A 15,832-nucleotide genomic window follows, 5' to 3' on the forward strand; every position below is an offset into this window, starting at 1 on the left:
TTTCTAGCACCTGCCTACCCACCTAGCTTGTTTGGAGCACCAAGGATGTACACACACAGCATGTCAGTTTGTATGTACTTAGCAGTTAGAGAGCTATATTTATGCCCCAAAGCTTCCTCTGTACCAGCCATTTGTTGGTTTCATTTTTAATCTTAATACCTTCACACATAACAATGATATATTTATTAAAATTTCAGATCACCTAGTTCTGTTAACAAAGAAGGTTGGAGACAAGCTAGTCTGTGTCCCATTTTTTAGTCTACGACCTCTTTTGAAAAATTCATTTGGTTTGTATGGATAACTATTCTAGATAAGGCAAACAAATGAAGTGTTTGGCTCTATTAACTTTTTCAGCCAACTTTCCCGTGGGGACCATCACCAACTGAATAATGAATACTCAAAAAAGTACAGCTTATAACACAACTTTTATTAGAAAAGTTATACATAACATAGCATCAACTATTTTCAAGAACAATATTAAACCCGATAAGCAACAAAAACCAGACTAACAAAATGTGTAACAAGAAACTAATGACCTTTCTAAAATCAAACATTCAATTATCTACAATGTCTTTTTACAAACGGGGAAAACTCCTTGGTTTACAGGCACATCATATTGAATATAAAGCTGCAATAGCAATTTTATACAATTACCACTCTGAAGAAACTGAATCATTAAAACACTAATTACGAGTTCACAAATTTAAAACATTTCACATAATTTTAAATTATTGGGTATACACTGAAGTCTGAGTTTCAAAAGTGATTTTTTTTTCCCACAAAAGTTTCAACACTTAAGCTAGAACTTTCAGTGTTAACTTTGCCCTAAAAAGTTAAGACATATTCTGATAATCATAACAGTCACATGATTTCTGATGCTATCTGGTCTGTTAATAATAAAGTCTTTATTTGGATGTATTTTTCTTCAATTAAATTACAGGAAACTGGATATAGGATTTCGTTGCAACGCTATTAAAGTTCCAAACACAGGAGTGTGCAGCACTGGAAAAGGAGATCAGTACTAAAACTTACAATAAATATCAGAGAAGCCGTTAGTTTTTACAGCATCGTCTGCTTAAAAGCTAAGTTGACCAGGTGCATAATTTCCCATCAGTCTGTCCTTGTAGTAGGCAGGGCAATTTCTGTTTTCATGATCGGAATACTCAAATATATCCAAACATCTTTTTAAAACTTTGATTTATAGCTCCTAGAAAGTTATGTTTTTTAATAGTCACTCTACTCTAATCAGGCCTAGCTTTGCTCATTTTGGAGCCTCACTAAAATAACAGATTTCAGGATAGCCAAGTTCATCAGAAACACTCAAATGGAATGATTTACAAAATAGAACACTTTAAACCAGGTCAGTCCTATCTTTTTGTAGCTGAAGGTTATCAGTCATAACACAATTTCGCGTACACCTCTGCTCATTATGGAATTACACTTAAAACGAATCTCAAGAGGGTGACCATTGTTGTTTCAGATACCATCCCTAAGGAGAGTGGTTAACAGGAAGATTGCCAGTGTTACTGATGGAAAGAAGTGTTTTTTTTTTTTTTTTCTTGTCAAAGACTTACACCATAGTTTTAAATTAAACTGTCAGGCATTTTCTCAGACAGGTTTTCCTTTTCAATGCAGTAATGAAGAACTAAGATAAAAATCATGACTTTTGACTGCCACTCAACATTATTACATGCACCAATATTGCACACATCTGTTCTGAACTGTTAAAATCATCTTCTGAGTCCTTGGGGTGCTGTTTTCTCCATCAGAACACAAACACAACCCATCTAATCAGTTTCCCTCAAAGATGAAATTGACAAATTTAATGTACTGGAAAAAAATGAAGAAGGAAAAAGGCAAAGACTTTGTACAGACAAAAATCTAAGTTTTCTCAAAGGGTTCTGTGTCCCCTACACATGGGGGCAATTTGTAAGCACTAGTGAATCAAACACTAGCTATAATGCTTCTAGCTCCTCATATAATATGGAACCTTGGTCCAGGTGTTGCGATGATGTCACTGTACGGTTCTTCCTGTGTCAGCTCAATAGCTTGCTGCTTTTTAAGAACCAAGAAGCTGTAGAACTTTGCGGCAGCTTGTTTTCTGTTCGTATTTCGACATAACTCAAGCAAACTGATAGATTCAGCTCCAGTTTTAGCAAGAGCACGCTGAAATAAAACCAAAAAAGGGTAACTTAATCTGTATAATAAAGTAGTAATTCAGTGAGGATGCTGATACAGTTTGAATATTTGTCCCCTCCAAATCTCATGCTGAAACGTAATTTCCCAGTATTAGAGATGGAGCCTAGTGAGGTGTTTGTGTCACGGGGTGGGGATGGGGGTGGTGGTGGATCCCTTATGAATCGCTCCCTGTGGCAATCAGTGAATTCTTGCTCATTAGTTAACACGAGAGCTGCTTGTTTAAAAGAGCCTAGCCATCTCTCTCATGCCCTCTCTTGCCATGTGACACACCTGCTCCCCCTTCGCCTTCCACCATGACTATAAGCTTTCTCAGGCCTCACCAGAAGCAGATGCTGGTGCTTTGCTTCTTGTATAGTCTGCAGAACTGTGAGCCAAATAAACTTCTTTATAAATTACCCAGACTCAGGTATTCCTTTAGAGCAACACAAAACAGACTAACACAGATGCTAATTTTGGTTACTGGAAAAAACAAACTATATATTCTGCTTAGGACAAAGATTGCACTTTTTTAAATAGTATGTGATTCTCATGTTAATCAAGAGGGTAAAAGGCCAAAGTATGTTATGGTACATCTAAAATCCAAATAAGAAAGTCCAAGAAACCAGCAAAATTGTTCTGACATGTATTATTAAAATAACCAATTTCTTTAGACAGCTAATGTAATATAGTAGTAAAATCTAGCACTTATAGTTTTTAAAGTAAAAAATAAATAAATAAATGTCAACTGTCCTATTTTAAGAAACCTTGAGCAACTTGCTTGGCATTTTGCAGACATTCAAGATATCCTGTCTATGTCTAGGACATTAAAACACAAGGAAAAGTAACGTCTGATGCTACACAATGACCCAATAAATTTAATGATTCAGCACATTAAATTTACTCAACAAAAAACAAGAAGGTGCAGGCATACAAAGGAGTTGTGTGGTATGTCACCATGGTTCTGCTTTTCAGGAAAACCACAAGCATTCTCCTGCATGCTTTTCCGGCTTACTCTTGGCCTAACAGTTTGTGTATTTAATTAAAACTTAAACTATAATAAAAAAAAAAAAAGAAAAGAAAACTCTCCCTCCAGAAAAAAAAAAGAAAGAAAAAAAATGTAGTTTTGGAAAAAGTTTGACAAAGGTATGCTTTCCGTTTCCAGCATCTAACTTTTTTTTTTCAGGGAACAATGCCAAAAGCCTCTGATGAAGCATTTTCCTCTAAGACAACAGTGGCAATACCTGAAGACCATGAAGCATCTGCTGAGTCCTTTTGTTCCACCTTCTTTCTTCCTGATCTTGATCGCCCCCTGATGCATCTTCATCCTGAATAAAAATGACCCCCAAAAAGCTGACAAAACAAGTCCAATGAAAAATGAAGTATTTCTACATCTCCTAAAAGCTCCTAAATTACCTTGAGATTGTATATTTTGAACTAATAGAAAACTGTACTTAATGCTGCTGAGCAATCACTTAGCATCTAGAGTGCAAACTGAAGAGTTTGTTTTTCTTAAATTACAAGGCAAAGTCCTCTATATGCAAGCAAACATTTGGCTGAAAGTATGCTTCTATATTGCGCTATAAGGATGCTATCTACACACACTATGTGGTCTGTGGACTGCTGCTGATCATGGAGCTTTTGGTTACTGGCCCCTCTTAAAGAACTTCAGGATATAAATCAACTGTACCACTAAATATACTGTTTATTTCAACTAAATATACATACATAAATATTGCAACATGATTTTCTAGATGACTTATGTTCTGGCAGACTCTTAATCTCATTGTGGAGCAGTACCAAAGAGCCTGCAGACTACCTAAGTTGAGGATTTATTATTGGTTTATATGGTGTTTTAAAATGAATGGGCTATACTCCTTATTATATGTTTCACTTGAGCAACCTAGTTCTCAGCCACATGCTGCCTAAATGACTTTTTAAAGTCCAAGGTGGGTGCAAGGCAGCAGCTGTGATGTTCCCAGGCTATGGTGAAACTATATACCAGCCATAACAGAAACCACAACTATTTTAATACTCATTCACAACTAAGTCTGAGATAATGGCACATCCTCACACATAGGTAGAAGTGGCTCTGAAACTAATTTTGGCTTTAAAATAAGATATTCATATTAAAGATAAGCACTATTATTAGAATTAAGAACAGATGCTAATGAAAATTTATCCAGTCCATAACCTTTTTTGGTCTTGAAGAAATTTAAACAGCTTCAATGCTACCTAAAGGACACCTTATTTTAAATTTAAAGGTTTAAGTAACATTTCCGATAGAATATCAAACAGAAGAATAAATTCCAAGTCTTAAACAACAACCTCAATGATCCAGAAATAAGGAAGAAAAAGACGAAAAAAGACCTTCAACAGTGTAAACATGCCCCAGGAAAAAGAGATTGATTCCTAAAACACCTCTTACTTTGTAAAAAGAAAAAGTCATTTAAGCCTTCACTCAGTCTAAGTGTTTTAGCAAAGTTATGCTTTACCCTGGTCCAAGTAAAAGAAAAACAAAAACAAAACCCAGACAAGTGGAAAACATATGGTTATCTGATTTCCAGGCCACCAAAGATACAGAAAAGGTTATATCAGAAGCAGACGATAACAGCGGTAAGAATCGACCACTGACCACAAGATAGTAAAAGCAGCTACAAGCAATTTAGAAGCCAAGCAAGAAATCAGTGTAAGGACAATTCCATGTCCTTCAAAACCCCACAAGAGAGCCAATGAGTTACAGCGCAGCATAAAATTTGATGTTCCTAATGATGATCAATACCACGAAGAATACGGTAAAATTTTGCTTATATTCTAACATTTTTAAATAACTCTGATGCTCAACATCAATTAAGTTAGCCCCAATATGAAAAATAAAAGAAAGTTGGTTGGAGGTTTTTGCTAAATCTGGAATGAAAATTATTAATTAGTTTACCTCTTCCTCTTCATCATCTTCTTTTTCCTTCTCTTTCTCCTTCTCTTTTTCTGGCAGAAGTTCTAACTCTGGTATTAGCTGACAGATATTTGGAGGTTCTTCTGGGGGAAGCTCTACAGGTGGTATTTCCATCTGCTCTACCTGCTGAGGCTTAAAGCAATACAAATACGACAATTTAAGATGTATGCTTTTAAAGTAGCTTATTTTAAATATGAAAATACACAGTGGCTGAAGTTTTCTAGTCAAAAAGAAATACTGAGATTCTATCTCTATACTTCCCCACAAGGAAAAATTTATTACAGTATGTATCTTTTTTGATTTTTTTATAAAACTACATTGAAGTAGCTTACAAAAGAAACTGACTGCTTATCCTAAACCACGTTTCATTTTCATACTTACTTTTTAGGAGTCAAATGCTTTTTAACTACTAAAGCTTCTGTAAGGTTATTACATTGTAACTTATAAATCATAAGCTTTCACTCTGAGAGTCTTGAATGTCTCACGGCAGCAAATAATAGGAGTGAGGACATTGCTTTTCTGGGTCCACTTCCTATATCTTCTCTCAGGCTTTACAGAAAGAGTTAAGAACATTAAAACCAAAGTCTTTAAAAGAAACTAAAGAATTACCAGAAGGAGGGTGGTTATGAAAGTCACCTACTCATTACTGTGTTCCTATTCCTGAGCTCATACAGAAAAATGCTCTTATTGACAACTCTTACCACCAGAGGGCACAGAAAACTAGTTCTTAAAATTGGCAGAGTATTCTTGATGGAGGCTGAACAAGAAGCCTAAGGTTATCTAAAAGCCTCCTTTTGCACAAATTCATTTGTTCTATGGACTTAAGATTGGAAAGCCCTAAACCAAACCCTACTATTTCCTCCTTCATACTTGCTTAGCTTTCCTATCCTAGCTGAACTCAATGGTAGTCAAAGTTTGAATGAAGCAGACAGATACTGCTTTACATTTTCTCAGGTATTTGAAGTTTATTCTGATTACTTAATAAGATAACCTAAAACTGCCTAGTACTGAAGGTATGCAGGAATGTTTGCCAAATAATAAATCAGAACCAACTTCAGAGTCAAGGATGCTCACTCTGGAGCACTCTAAAGCAATACTATTCAAAAAGAGTCAGGAAAGACTGCACCGACTCCCAGAACATATTCTCTCACTCCGAGTGGACTGTCTATATCCTGTTGCTCTTCTTCCTCTGGACTCATTCCTTACCATTTTCTGTCAAAACCAAGATACTTCAAAAGGCCTCCCTAAATACCACTTGCTACTGACTGTATGAATACCTTCAAATGACTTAATGGATAGATTTGCTTACTTACAGGCATCACAGGCTCTGGGTCAATTTGTCCAGCTTTTCGCTTAACTCCCTGAGGTGGTGGTGGAGGCATAGCTGACTCATCTATGTTTGTTCTGCTGGCCTCCATCACTGACTCCTGGAGGCGGCTTGGCTCTTCAATAATGGGCTCATCTGCAATTGGTCATATGAAGAGAAAACATAGGTCATACAGTTTTGAACAGTATTATAGAACCATTTATTTTTTAAACTAGTACACTAAGACATACATAATGCTTTCTTTAATGAAGAAGGCCTGATTAAATTTTAGCTCCATAAAGATTTACTCAATTTTTAGCAATATACGTAAAGGGGAAAGGGGATCTTAAAAGGACAAGTCCTACCCTCAGTACAATGTAGGACAATTCTTTAGCAGACTATCTACCCTGCCAGTTCTGAACCTTAAACCTCTGGAAAGTCAGGAAGCTTCATACTTAAATGAGGCAATCAGATCCAATGCATTTCCCTGCCCAAACATTTGAGTATATCTTTGATTCCTCATTTCTTTCACTCTGACAGTATAAAGGTAAATTTTAAGCCAAATACTCATGTGAACTTCATCAAGGAACTATTCCAACAGAACAAACCGATAACATCACGCTGCTGGTGCTGCTGTTGCTGGTCCTCTCTAGGAACCTCTGGATTTTCAAATTCTTTGAGGAATTCATCCAAATTATCTGCCTCTCCTCCTTTCCTCCTTTTTCTAAGGTCTTCTGGTACAAGCGGTGTAAGACAGCGTGTAAAGAGCTATTAAAAAAAAAAAGAAAAATTTCAATTATAAAATAAATCTAATTAAAAAGTCACCACTGATTTCTATCTTCCAAAGGTATGTTCTAATAAATATAAGTGTATAATTTAGCATGGCTTTTATCATATTCACATTTCATTCCATCTGATAACGATTTTAAATGAGTTTTCAAATTATAACTGCAGACATTTTAGATAAACTAAAAAAACTGTATCCATTATCTCACAACCTTAAGGGGCTTTCTATTTATCTGCCTGCAGTTTATTTTCATATTCATCAATTAAAACTCATCCTAACTGGTCTCACACAAAATAGCTTTAAATTGTGTTTTCTTCCCTTACATATGGTAACCTTATTAGCTATCATCTAAACTTTTTTTTTTTTTTTTTTTTTTGAGATGGAGTCTCACTCTGTCGCCCAGGCTGGAGTGCAGTGGCACAATCTCAGCTCATTGCAACCTCCGCCCCCCGGGTTCAAGTGATTCTTGTGCCTCAGCCTCCTGAGTAGCTGGGATTACAGGTGTGTACCACCACACACGGCTAATTTTTATATTATTAGTACAGATGGGATTTTACCATGTTAGCCAAGCTGGTCTCAAACTCCTGACCTCAAGTGATCCACTCGCCTCAGCCTCCCAAAGTGCTGGGATTACAGGCATGAGCCTCTGGCTTCTGGTCTCATTTAAACTACTTTTAATGGCTACATAATATTTCATTTTGAACCATTCCTCTACTTTTAAAATTTCAGGCTTCTCTCTTTTTAAACTGTAAACAACAATGTAATCAACATTTTCACAGAGATAGCTTTTCCACACTTTGAATTACTTCCTTAGGAAAAATTTCTAATAATGAAATTACTCAGTCAAAGAATAAATAGTTTAAGGACCTTCTTAAAAATAATTATATGATAGGGCTTACAATAAAGAGCACAACTTTGTTGCTCTGGGATACTTTAGATTTAGAATATATTACTATATTCTAAATACACGGTAAAATCAATAGGTTCTGTGCATATCTCAACTTCAGACAGAATAGTAGCCTAACAGCACTGCTTCATTCACCAGACACCTGTGAGTCTTATTTTGGAATACTGTGGAATGTGAGCAGAAAAGAGCCTATAAATGGAAAACAAACAAACAAACAAAAACAAAACAACAAAAAACCTCCTGAAGCCAGAATTCTTTACTGTGGAAAAAGGAGAACCACTCATGTTTCATTCAGAAAACATTTCAAGAATTCAGATGTAAAACACACTAAGACGATATAACTAATAATTTATTACAGAGAGAAGTATTATTAAACACGTCAGTGGCTTTTTAATGTAAGGAAAATTCATTTTACATCTTTTAGAAATGCAGGTCTCACTTATCCATATATTTCAGATGAAGTTATGCCCAGTACACTGTGATTTAAGGGAGAAAAAAGAAAATGTGCCACACAGTTGCAAAATACTTGATCAAAAATGATTCAAAGGTTTTAGAATCTTTTTTTTTTTAGATGCTCAAAATGTATATGAAGTAAAAATTCTGCAAACTATATTACCTTCAGTAGTCTGTTATTCCACAAAGGCTGAGCAGGTAAAGAAAACAGTTTTTCTACTCCTCCTGTCTCTTTCCACATCATCAATTTCTTGGTGGGCGGTGCCAGATCCAAAGTAGTAACAATATCTGAATAATCACTAAGTTGGGCTCTAATTGTCTTGCTATCCAACTCTTTGACACTGTCAACAATTAGCTTCCTCTTCCTCTTGGCTTTTGTTTCTTTAACTGGAATGATAATAAAAAATAAGATCATTTTCCTGAGAGGCCCGCATGGAACGCACAGCTACAAGATCTGGACTGACTATATTCCCCTGCTTTTCTACACACAGACTCTAGCAGAGAAGTTAAACTTCATGAGGATAGAAGGTTTTAACTGATGTTTTCCAACCACCATTCAGAAGAGAGGCTGGAACACAACAGGCATTCAACAAAAATTTGCTGAATGAGTATGTATAGACTTTTAGCACAAAATAAGCAAAATGACGCAAGGGCCAACACATTTTTGCCTATGTAGTTTTATACTGTAAACAATGAACATATCACACTCTTCAGAGTTGGGCTCATTTTCTCATTTGAAACAGGGCCCATCACTCAAACTCACAGATTGAGTTTTCTTTAATGATTGTAAATACTGTTATTTTTATTAGAAAAGTTGTAATTCACATATGGCAGTTGTGGAAGCTGCCTGATAGAATGAAACAAGCCCAAGCCCAGTCAGATAGACCTGTAACTCCATCCTAGACATTTTAAAAGTCATTTCTAATCCTTACAACTTACAAGTAGGTTGTATTGCCTCACTTTTTTAAAATGCAGAAAAGCGCATGAGGTTAAATAAAATCCTCAAGATTTCACCCTGTCAGACATACCCCAAAGATTGTTGGTTCAACACTTAAAAAAAAAATACAAAAAGATGTTACACAGTGAGAGTCTCTCTCTAATCTCACCATCTAATACAGTATATATTTTACTTAATTGCCCATTTCCCTCATCAATGGGAAACCCAAAAGGGTAATCTTGCTCTACTTAAAGGTAAAAACTATGTTAAATTACACTGTAATCAATTTCAAGTATTCTATCCTACTGTCCTCATAAACCATCTAGAAATTGTTAGGTTTTATATCCCCATTATCTCAAATTGTCTGTCATTCAGAAGCAGCTTTCCTCAAATTAAATAATGTGTCTTGCAATGTTACTTAAAAAAACTACAAGAAAAAGATTATTCTAGAAATTTTGACATTTCCAGTTTTTAAATTTAAAAAAATTTCTTTTTTCAGAATGTGTGGAAAAAGGCAAATTCTAAGAGTATATAAAATTTAAAAAAAAATTTCTTTTTGAAGAGACAGGTCTTACTATATTTACTGCCCAAGCTGGTCTCAAACTCCTGGCCTCAAGTGGTTTTCCTGCTTGGGCCTCCCAAAGTACTGGATTACAAGTGTGAGCCACCATACCAGCCTCTAGTTTTGTTTTTTTTTTAAAAGAATACTTTTAGTTTTTTCCAGCTCGTAGACCAACTGCACAGCATTTAGAATTGTACTTTATTAAAAAATGCTTTCCAATGTTTTCCAGTTGTTACACAAGTAAGCTGCTAACTTTCTGGGAACCCCAGAGACTAAGATATGCATTATCAGAAAGCTTGTTCTATACTTTTGTATTTCACAGCAACTTGCACAGACATTCTACAAAATACTCAATAATTGGATAGAAGAAAGACTCTATGACAGATGACTGTGACATAAAAGCAAGAAGCCTAGTTAACTAAAGCAACAGTAGCAGATCAGTAGACAGGCCAAAAAAACAGAAAAAAGCAAGAAGCCTAGTTATCTAATACAACAGTAGCAGATCAGTAGACAGGCAAAAACCAGAAATAGGACCTTATGTTGTATGCTGTACTAAAGGTTCATATGCTTACCAGTTATATCAATAGGTTCCAATGCAAATGCTTCTTCCTCATTTGGAACAAGTGTTGTTTGATCAGTCATGGTTGGCATTGGTTCAACGGGATCCACTGAATCAGGACTATCAGGCCCACCCACTGTAAAAAAAAAAAAAAAAGTCACAAAAAGCCTTGGTATATAACATATATCCCACAAATGGGGAGGAGAAAAATCTCTTCATGAAATGGAAAGAAATCCTGTTATTACTAAGAAAAAGTATTTTTCTAGTTAATGGGAAAGCCCCGCCAGACTTGAACCCAATTGGCCAAAAAAATGGGGAGGGGTGCAAGATTAAACATAGAATCAGAACCAGTAATCATAAGCACTGTACTTAAAGATATTTATAATTCATTAAAAACTACAACTTTTAGTTTGTCATCTTCTATGGTAAGTATCTTTCTGGATGCCATACAATCATCCCCAGAATCACTGAACACGAAATGCTTACTTGATACATTATCATCCTCATCCATATCGTCATGTGCAGGCTGCTCTGGCAACATCACCCCTGCCTCAGAGAGGGCAGGGGGATCATCAAAGATACCGCCATCATTATTACTAATAAGTTTGTCATCTGAAATAGGGAATGTAAGTTATAATTTGAAAAAGAAATGCCAAACCACAATAGCCAATCAATGGAAAAACAAAATTATGTTAAAAGGGATAAAATTTAAACATATATTCAATTTTTATCTGTTTCTCCTCCAGGTAGTTTATAAAAGTATAAAACACTTAGTATATAAAAAAAAATTCTCATTCTTCATTTGTATTTTCTAGTTTATCTATTTAAAAAAATATTTACTTAACACAGCTATCAAACACAAACAGAACAGTTTTAAGTACTAATAAAATTTAGCATTCCGAGATAAGCATATTTAGGTTTTGTTACAACATTTTAAGAGGCTAGTTTTACCAAAATGTCCTATTGAACCAACTGATCACAATTCACTCATATATATCTAAAAGCTGTTCAAGACTCAGAATTAGCAACTGTTTCCAAAACTTTACAACTTAATAAAGAAATTCTGTTTATGCTCGAATAACCATCATTTTCTCACATACCTAATATTCCACCATCATTTCCTTCTCCAAAATTATCATCCTTATATTGATCTTCATATTCTAAATGGTTAATTTTCTCATTCAGGTTGCTGGTGCTCTGTTCAGACTCTAATAGGAGGTTAGAAGTAGTAGTGCTTACTAACATGTCGTCATCCTCAAAAGCACTGCCTTCTCTCATTATCTCACGATCATCCATTCCAAAATCACCTAAACAAATTTTAATTTGTCATTAGTTTAGAAAGATTAGAAATAGCACTGTGATAAAAGAAAACAGCTAATGATTTATTATAATTATGTCACATTTGCTTACTGAAGTCTTACTTCAAATGTTAAAATATCTAGTTTAAACTTTACATCTTTAGCATCTGAATTTTTTAAAATGACTCAATTACACACAGTTACAACACTGGGGCATGACTAGCAAATTCAAACTTAGATCTAGATTTAAATGATCCTAAAATATGTTTGATAAACTCTAAATATGTATGTATGTTAAGTTACATTAACAGTCACAGCTGAAACTTTCCCGTTATAATGTGTTTCATCAAGAAAAGAATCTGGTTCTGGGCACAGTGGCATGTGCCTGTAGTCCCAGCTACTTGAGGCTGAAGTGGGAGGATCACTTGAATCCAAGAGTTCGAGGCTGTAGTGTACTATAATCCAGCCTGTGAAGAGCCACTGCACTCCAGCCTGGATAACACAGCAGAGACCCCGCCTCTTAAAAAACCATATGCCTTGCTACTAGTTTTGAATACCTGTTTTTGAATAGCAAGTATAACAGGGAAACTAACTGTTCCAAAATGGTTGGTTTAAACGTGATCACCACTTCAATGTTGGGACTCCTCACAGAAATCAATATACAGGTTCTATGATTGCATATAGGGAGAGAAGTAGGTAAAAAATTAGCTCTAAGTATGAAAATAATGCTTAATCTACTGGTAGAAAGCCAAATTCTTTTCTTGATGAAAATGCATTACATGAAATTTTAAGTCTTTCTGTCTATAGTCTGGTTTTCTTTTGAAATTGCTATTAGCAACACAATATAACATTATAATTAATGGCTAGTAATTTGTTTCTCTTTTACCAAAATCATTTTCTTGTAAAATACTGATGTTCCCAACTTCTTCTCTCATGGTTATCTCTTCCACTCTACTCTGATTCAAGCTGAACTGCTGGGCCACATCGATGTCACTTTAAAAGAAGGTCAAATACATTTTAGTTTCAAGTCTATAAGAAAAAAAAAATCCCAATTCTCTCTATAAGAAAAATTAAAAAATATATATATGTATAACCCACCAAGTTTTAGAAGCCTTAATATTTAATACTTTCACACATTCCAGTACAATCCAAGAATGTAAGTGATTTGGAAATTAACTTGTATTTAAATTTGAAAAGCATCAATAATCAGCAAATACAATGTAATATGCAGAAGTCACTAAATCAAGTACAGAGGAAAAAATTAGAAATCATGGGCTAGATAGGCATGGGTTTTCATTAGGACCCTGCAACTTACAGGCGGTGAAAACTCTAAAGTTCCCTGACTTCCCTGAGACTCAGTTTCTTTCTCTAATAAAGAATAATCTCTCATATAGTTTAAAAATACTAAATAAAAAATAAAAAGTGTGTAATGCTAAACACCAATCTAAACACTATCAGCCATATCCAGAACATTAATACCTCAAAACAACTGACCAAGTCTGTACAAAAAATAGATGGCAATGAAAAAAAAAATAGGAGGCGGCAAAGCTGTAACAGATTCTCAGGAGACCCATAAGCTATATCAACCAGATGCAGTTTGTAGACTTTGTTTAGCCTCAACTCAAACTGGGGAAAAAAAAAAAAAAAAAAAAAGCCGACATGTCAACTGGGGACATTCGAATGCTGACTGGCTATCATATAGGCATACCTTGTTTTACTGCACTTTATTTTACTGAGTTTCGCAGATGCTGAGTTTTTAACAAACCAAAGGTTTGTGGTAACACTGCCTTAAGCAAGTCTGTTGGTGCCATTTTCCAACAGCACAAGCTTACTTCATGCCTCTGTGTCACATTTTGGTAATTCTCAAGCTATTTAAAAATTTTTCATTATTATATTTGTTATGGTGATCTTGATTAGTGATCTTTAAAATTTTTTTCCTTATTTTTTAGTAGACATGGGGGGGGCGGGATCTTACTATATTGCCCAGGCTAGTCTCAAACTCCTGGACTCAAGTGATTCTCCCACCTAAGCCTCCCAAAGCACTGGGATCATAGGTGTGAACCACTACACCTGGCCCAGTGATCTTTGATGCTACTATTTTAATTATTTTGGAGTGCCACAAAGGATGCCCAAATAATATGGGCAAACTTAATCAAGAAATGTTCTGTGTGTTCTGACTGCTCCTGCCCTCCCCCACCCCCGCAATGTTTCTCCCTCTTCTTGGGCCTCCCTGTTCCTTGAGACACAACTACATTGAACTAAGGCCAATTAATAACCCTACAATGGCTACTATTTGTTCAAGTAAAATGAAGAGTCACATGTATCTCACTTTAAATCAAAAGCTAGAAATGAATAAGCTTGGTGAAGAAGGCATGCCTAAGCTGATTTAGGCTAAAAGCTAGGCCTCTTGCACCAAACAGCCAAGTTTTGAATGCAAAGGAAAAGTTCTTGAAGGAAATGAAAAATGCTACTCTAGTGAACATGAATAAGAAAACAAAACGACCTTATTGTTCATATGGAGAAAGTTTCAGTGGTATAGACAGAAAGTTTGGAAGAAATTAACATTAACCCTGATGCATGACTTTGAGGGGTTCAAGACTTCAGTGGAGGCAGTAACTGCAGATATGGTGGAAAAAGCAAGAGAACTAGAATTAGAAGTGGAGCCTGAAGGTGTAACTAAATTGATGCAATCTTGGAATAAAACTTTAACAAATGAGGAGTTACTTCTTATGGATGAGCAAAGAAAGTGGTTTCTTGAGATGGAATCTACTCCTAGTGAAGATACTGTGAATATTGCTGAAACAACTACAAAGGGTTTAGAATATTCCATAAACTTGGTTGATAAAGCAGTGGTAGGGTTTCAGACGATTAGCTCTAATTTTGAAAGAAGTTCTACTGCGGGTAAAACGCTATCGGGTAGCATTGTACGCTACAAAGAAATCTCCCATGAAAGAGTCAATTGATGCAGCAAACTTCACTGTTGTCTTATTTTAAGAAATTGCCGCAGTTACCTCAAACTTCAGCAACCACCACCTGTATCAGTCAGCAGCCATCAACATGCAGGCAAATCCTCCACCAGCAAAAGAACTGCAACTTGCTGAAGGCTCAGATGATCACTAGCATTTTTTTTGCAGTATTTTTAAGATAAGCTCACTGCTTTTTTAAACATAATGCTATTACTGCACACTTAATAGACTACAGTACAGTGTGAACATAACTTTTATAGGCACCGTGAAACCCAAAAATTTGTGTAACTTGCTTTACTGCGGTGGAACCAAACCCACAGTATCTCCAAGGTATGTCTATACTAAGGAATAACTGATAATTTTTTTAAAGGTGTGATGGGTCATGGAGACTTTAAAAATTCTTTACCTCTAAGAGAAAAATATCAAACTATTACAGATGAAGTAAGATTATTGTTACTTGATTTAAAATAATCTGGTGGGGGTTGTGAGGTAAGCTGGGGAAACATAGATGTAATAAGACTGGCAATATACTTGTAACTTAAAAAGCTGAATAACTGACATATAAGGTTCATAATCCTAATTTCTCCAGTTATTAGCTATGTTTAAAAATTTCCATAATAAAAAATTTTCAAATAAAATGTCAAAAAGAGAGAAAAAAGTAAAATAGCTAGATAGAGCCTAGAACTAATCAACACACATGCAGTAACAAAATAGGTCATAACTTACTCTAATTAGAAGCCACAGATCATTTCAAAAAGCAGAGAAATCTGTAATGGTGTAGAGTTTCTTGGTTGTCAGTTATGCTAATAAGTCACTTGGAAAGCTACAGTCACGTTCCAACATCATGGCATGATAGCTGGATCGTAAGGGCTTGAGAAAAGGGAAACATAACTACAGTACTCTGCTATAACAGCCACCTCTGTGTAACT

General features: G+C 35.4%; 1 protein-coding gene across 2 annotated transcripts in view; it reads right to left on the minus strand.

The window, feature by feature from the left end:
- Positions 1–406: 406 nt before the first annotated feature.
- RAD21 (RAD21 cohesin complex component) overlaps positions 407–15,832 on the minus strand; it is a 28,912-nt gene continuing 13,486 nt past the window's right edge. For both annotated transcript variants that reach the window (XM_003823334.6, XM_008976963.6), the window contains exons 5-14: positions 12,824–12,930; positions 11,740–11,946; positions 11,126–11,251; positions 10,653–10,775; positions 8,745–8,968; positions 7,043–7,202; positions 6,442–6,590; positions 5,111–5,260; positions 3,420–3,503; positions 407–2,166 (exon numbers count right to left, since the gene is read on the minus strand). In XM_003823334.6, the coding sequence (XP_003823382.1) occupies positions 1,975–2,166; positions 3,420–3,503; positions 5,111–5,260; positions 6,442–6,590; positions 7,043–7,202; positions 8,745–8,968; positions 10,653–10,775; positions 11,126–11,251; positions 11,740–11,946; positions 12,824–12,930 (1,522 nt within the window). In that variant the 3' untranslated portion in view covers positions 407–1,974. The remainder of the gene's footprint in view (positions 2,167–3,419; positions 3,504–5,110; positions 5,261–6,441; positions 6,591–7,042; positions 7,203–8,744; positions 8,969–10,652; positions 10,776–11,125; positions 11,252–11,739; positions 11,947–12,823; positions 12,931–15,832) is intronic.

Source organism: Pan paniscus, chromosome 7 (assembly GCF_029289425.2).
Source record: "Pan paniscus chromosome 7, NHGRI_mPanPan1-v2.0_pri, whole genome shotgun sequence".
Classification (NCBI taxonomy): domain Eukaryota; kingdom Metazoa; phylum Chordata; class Mammalia; order Primates; family Hominidae; genus Pan; species Pan paniscus.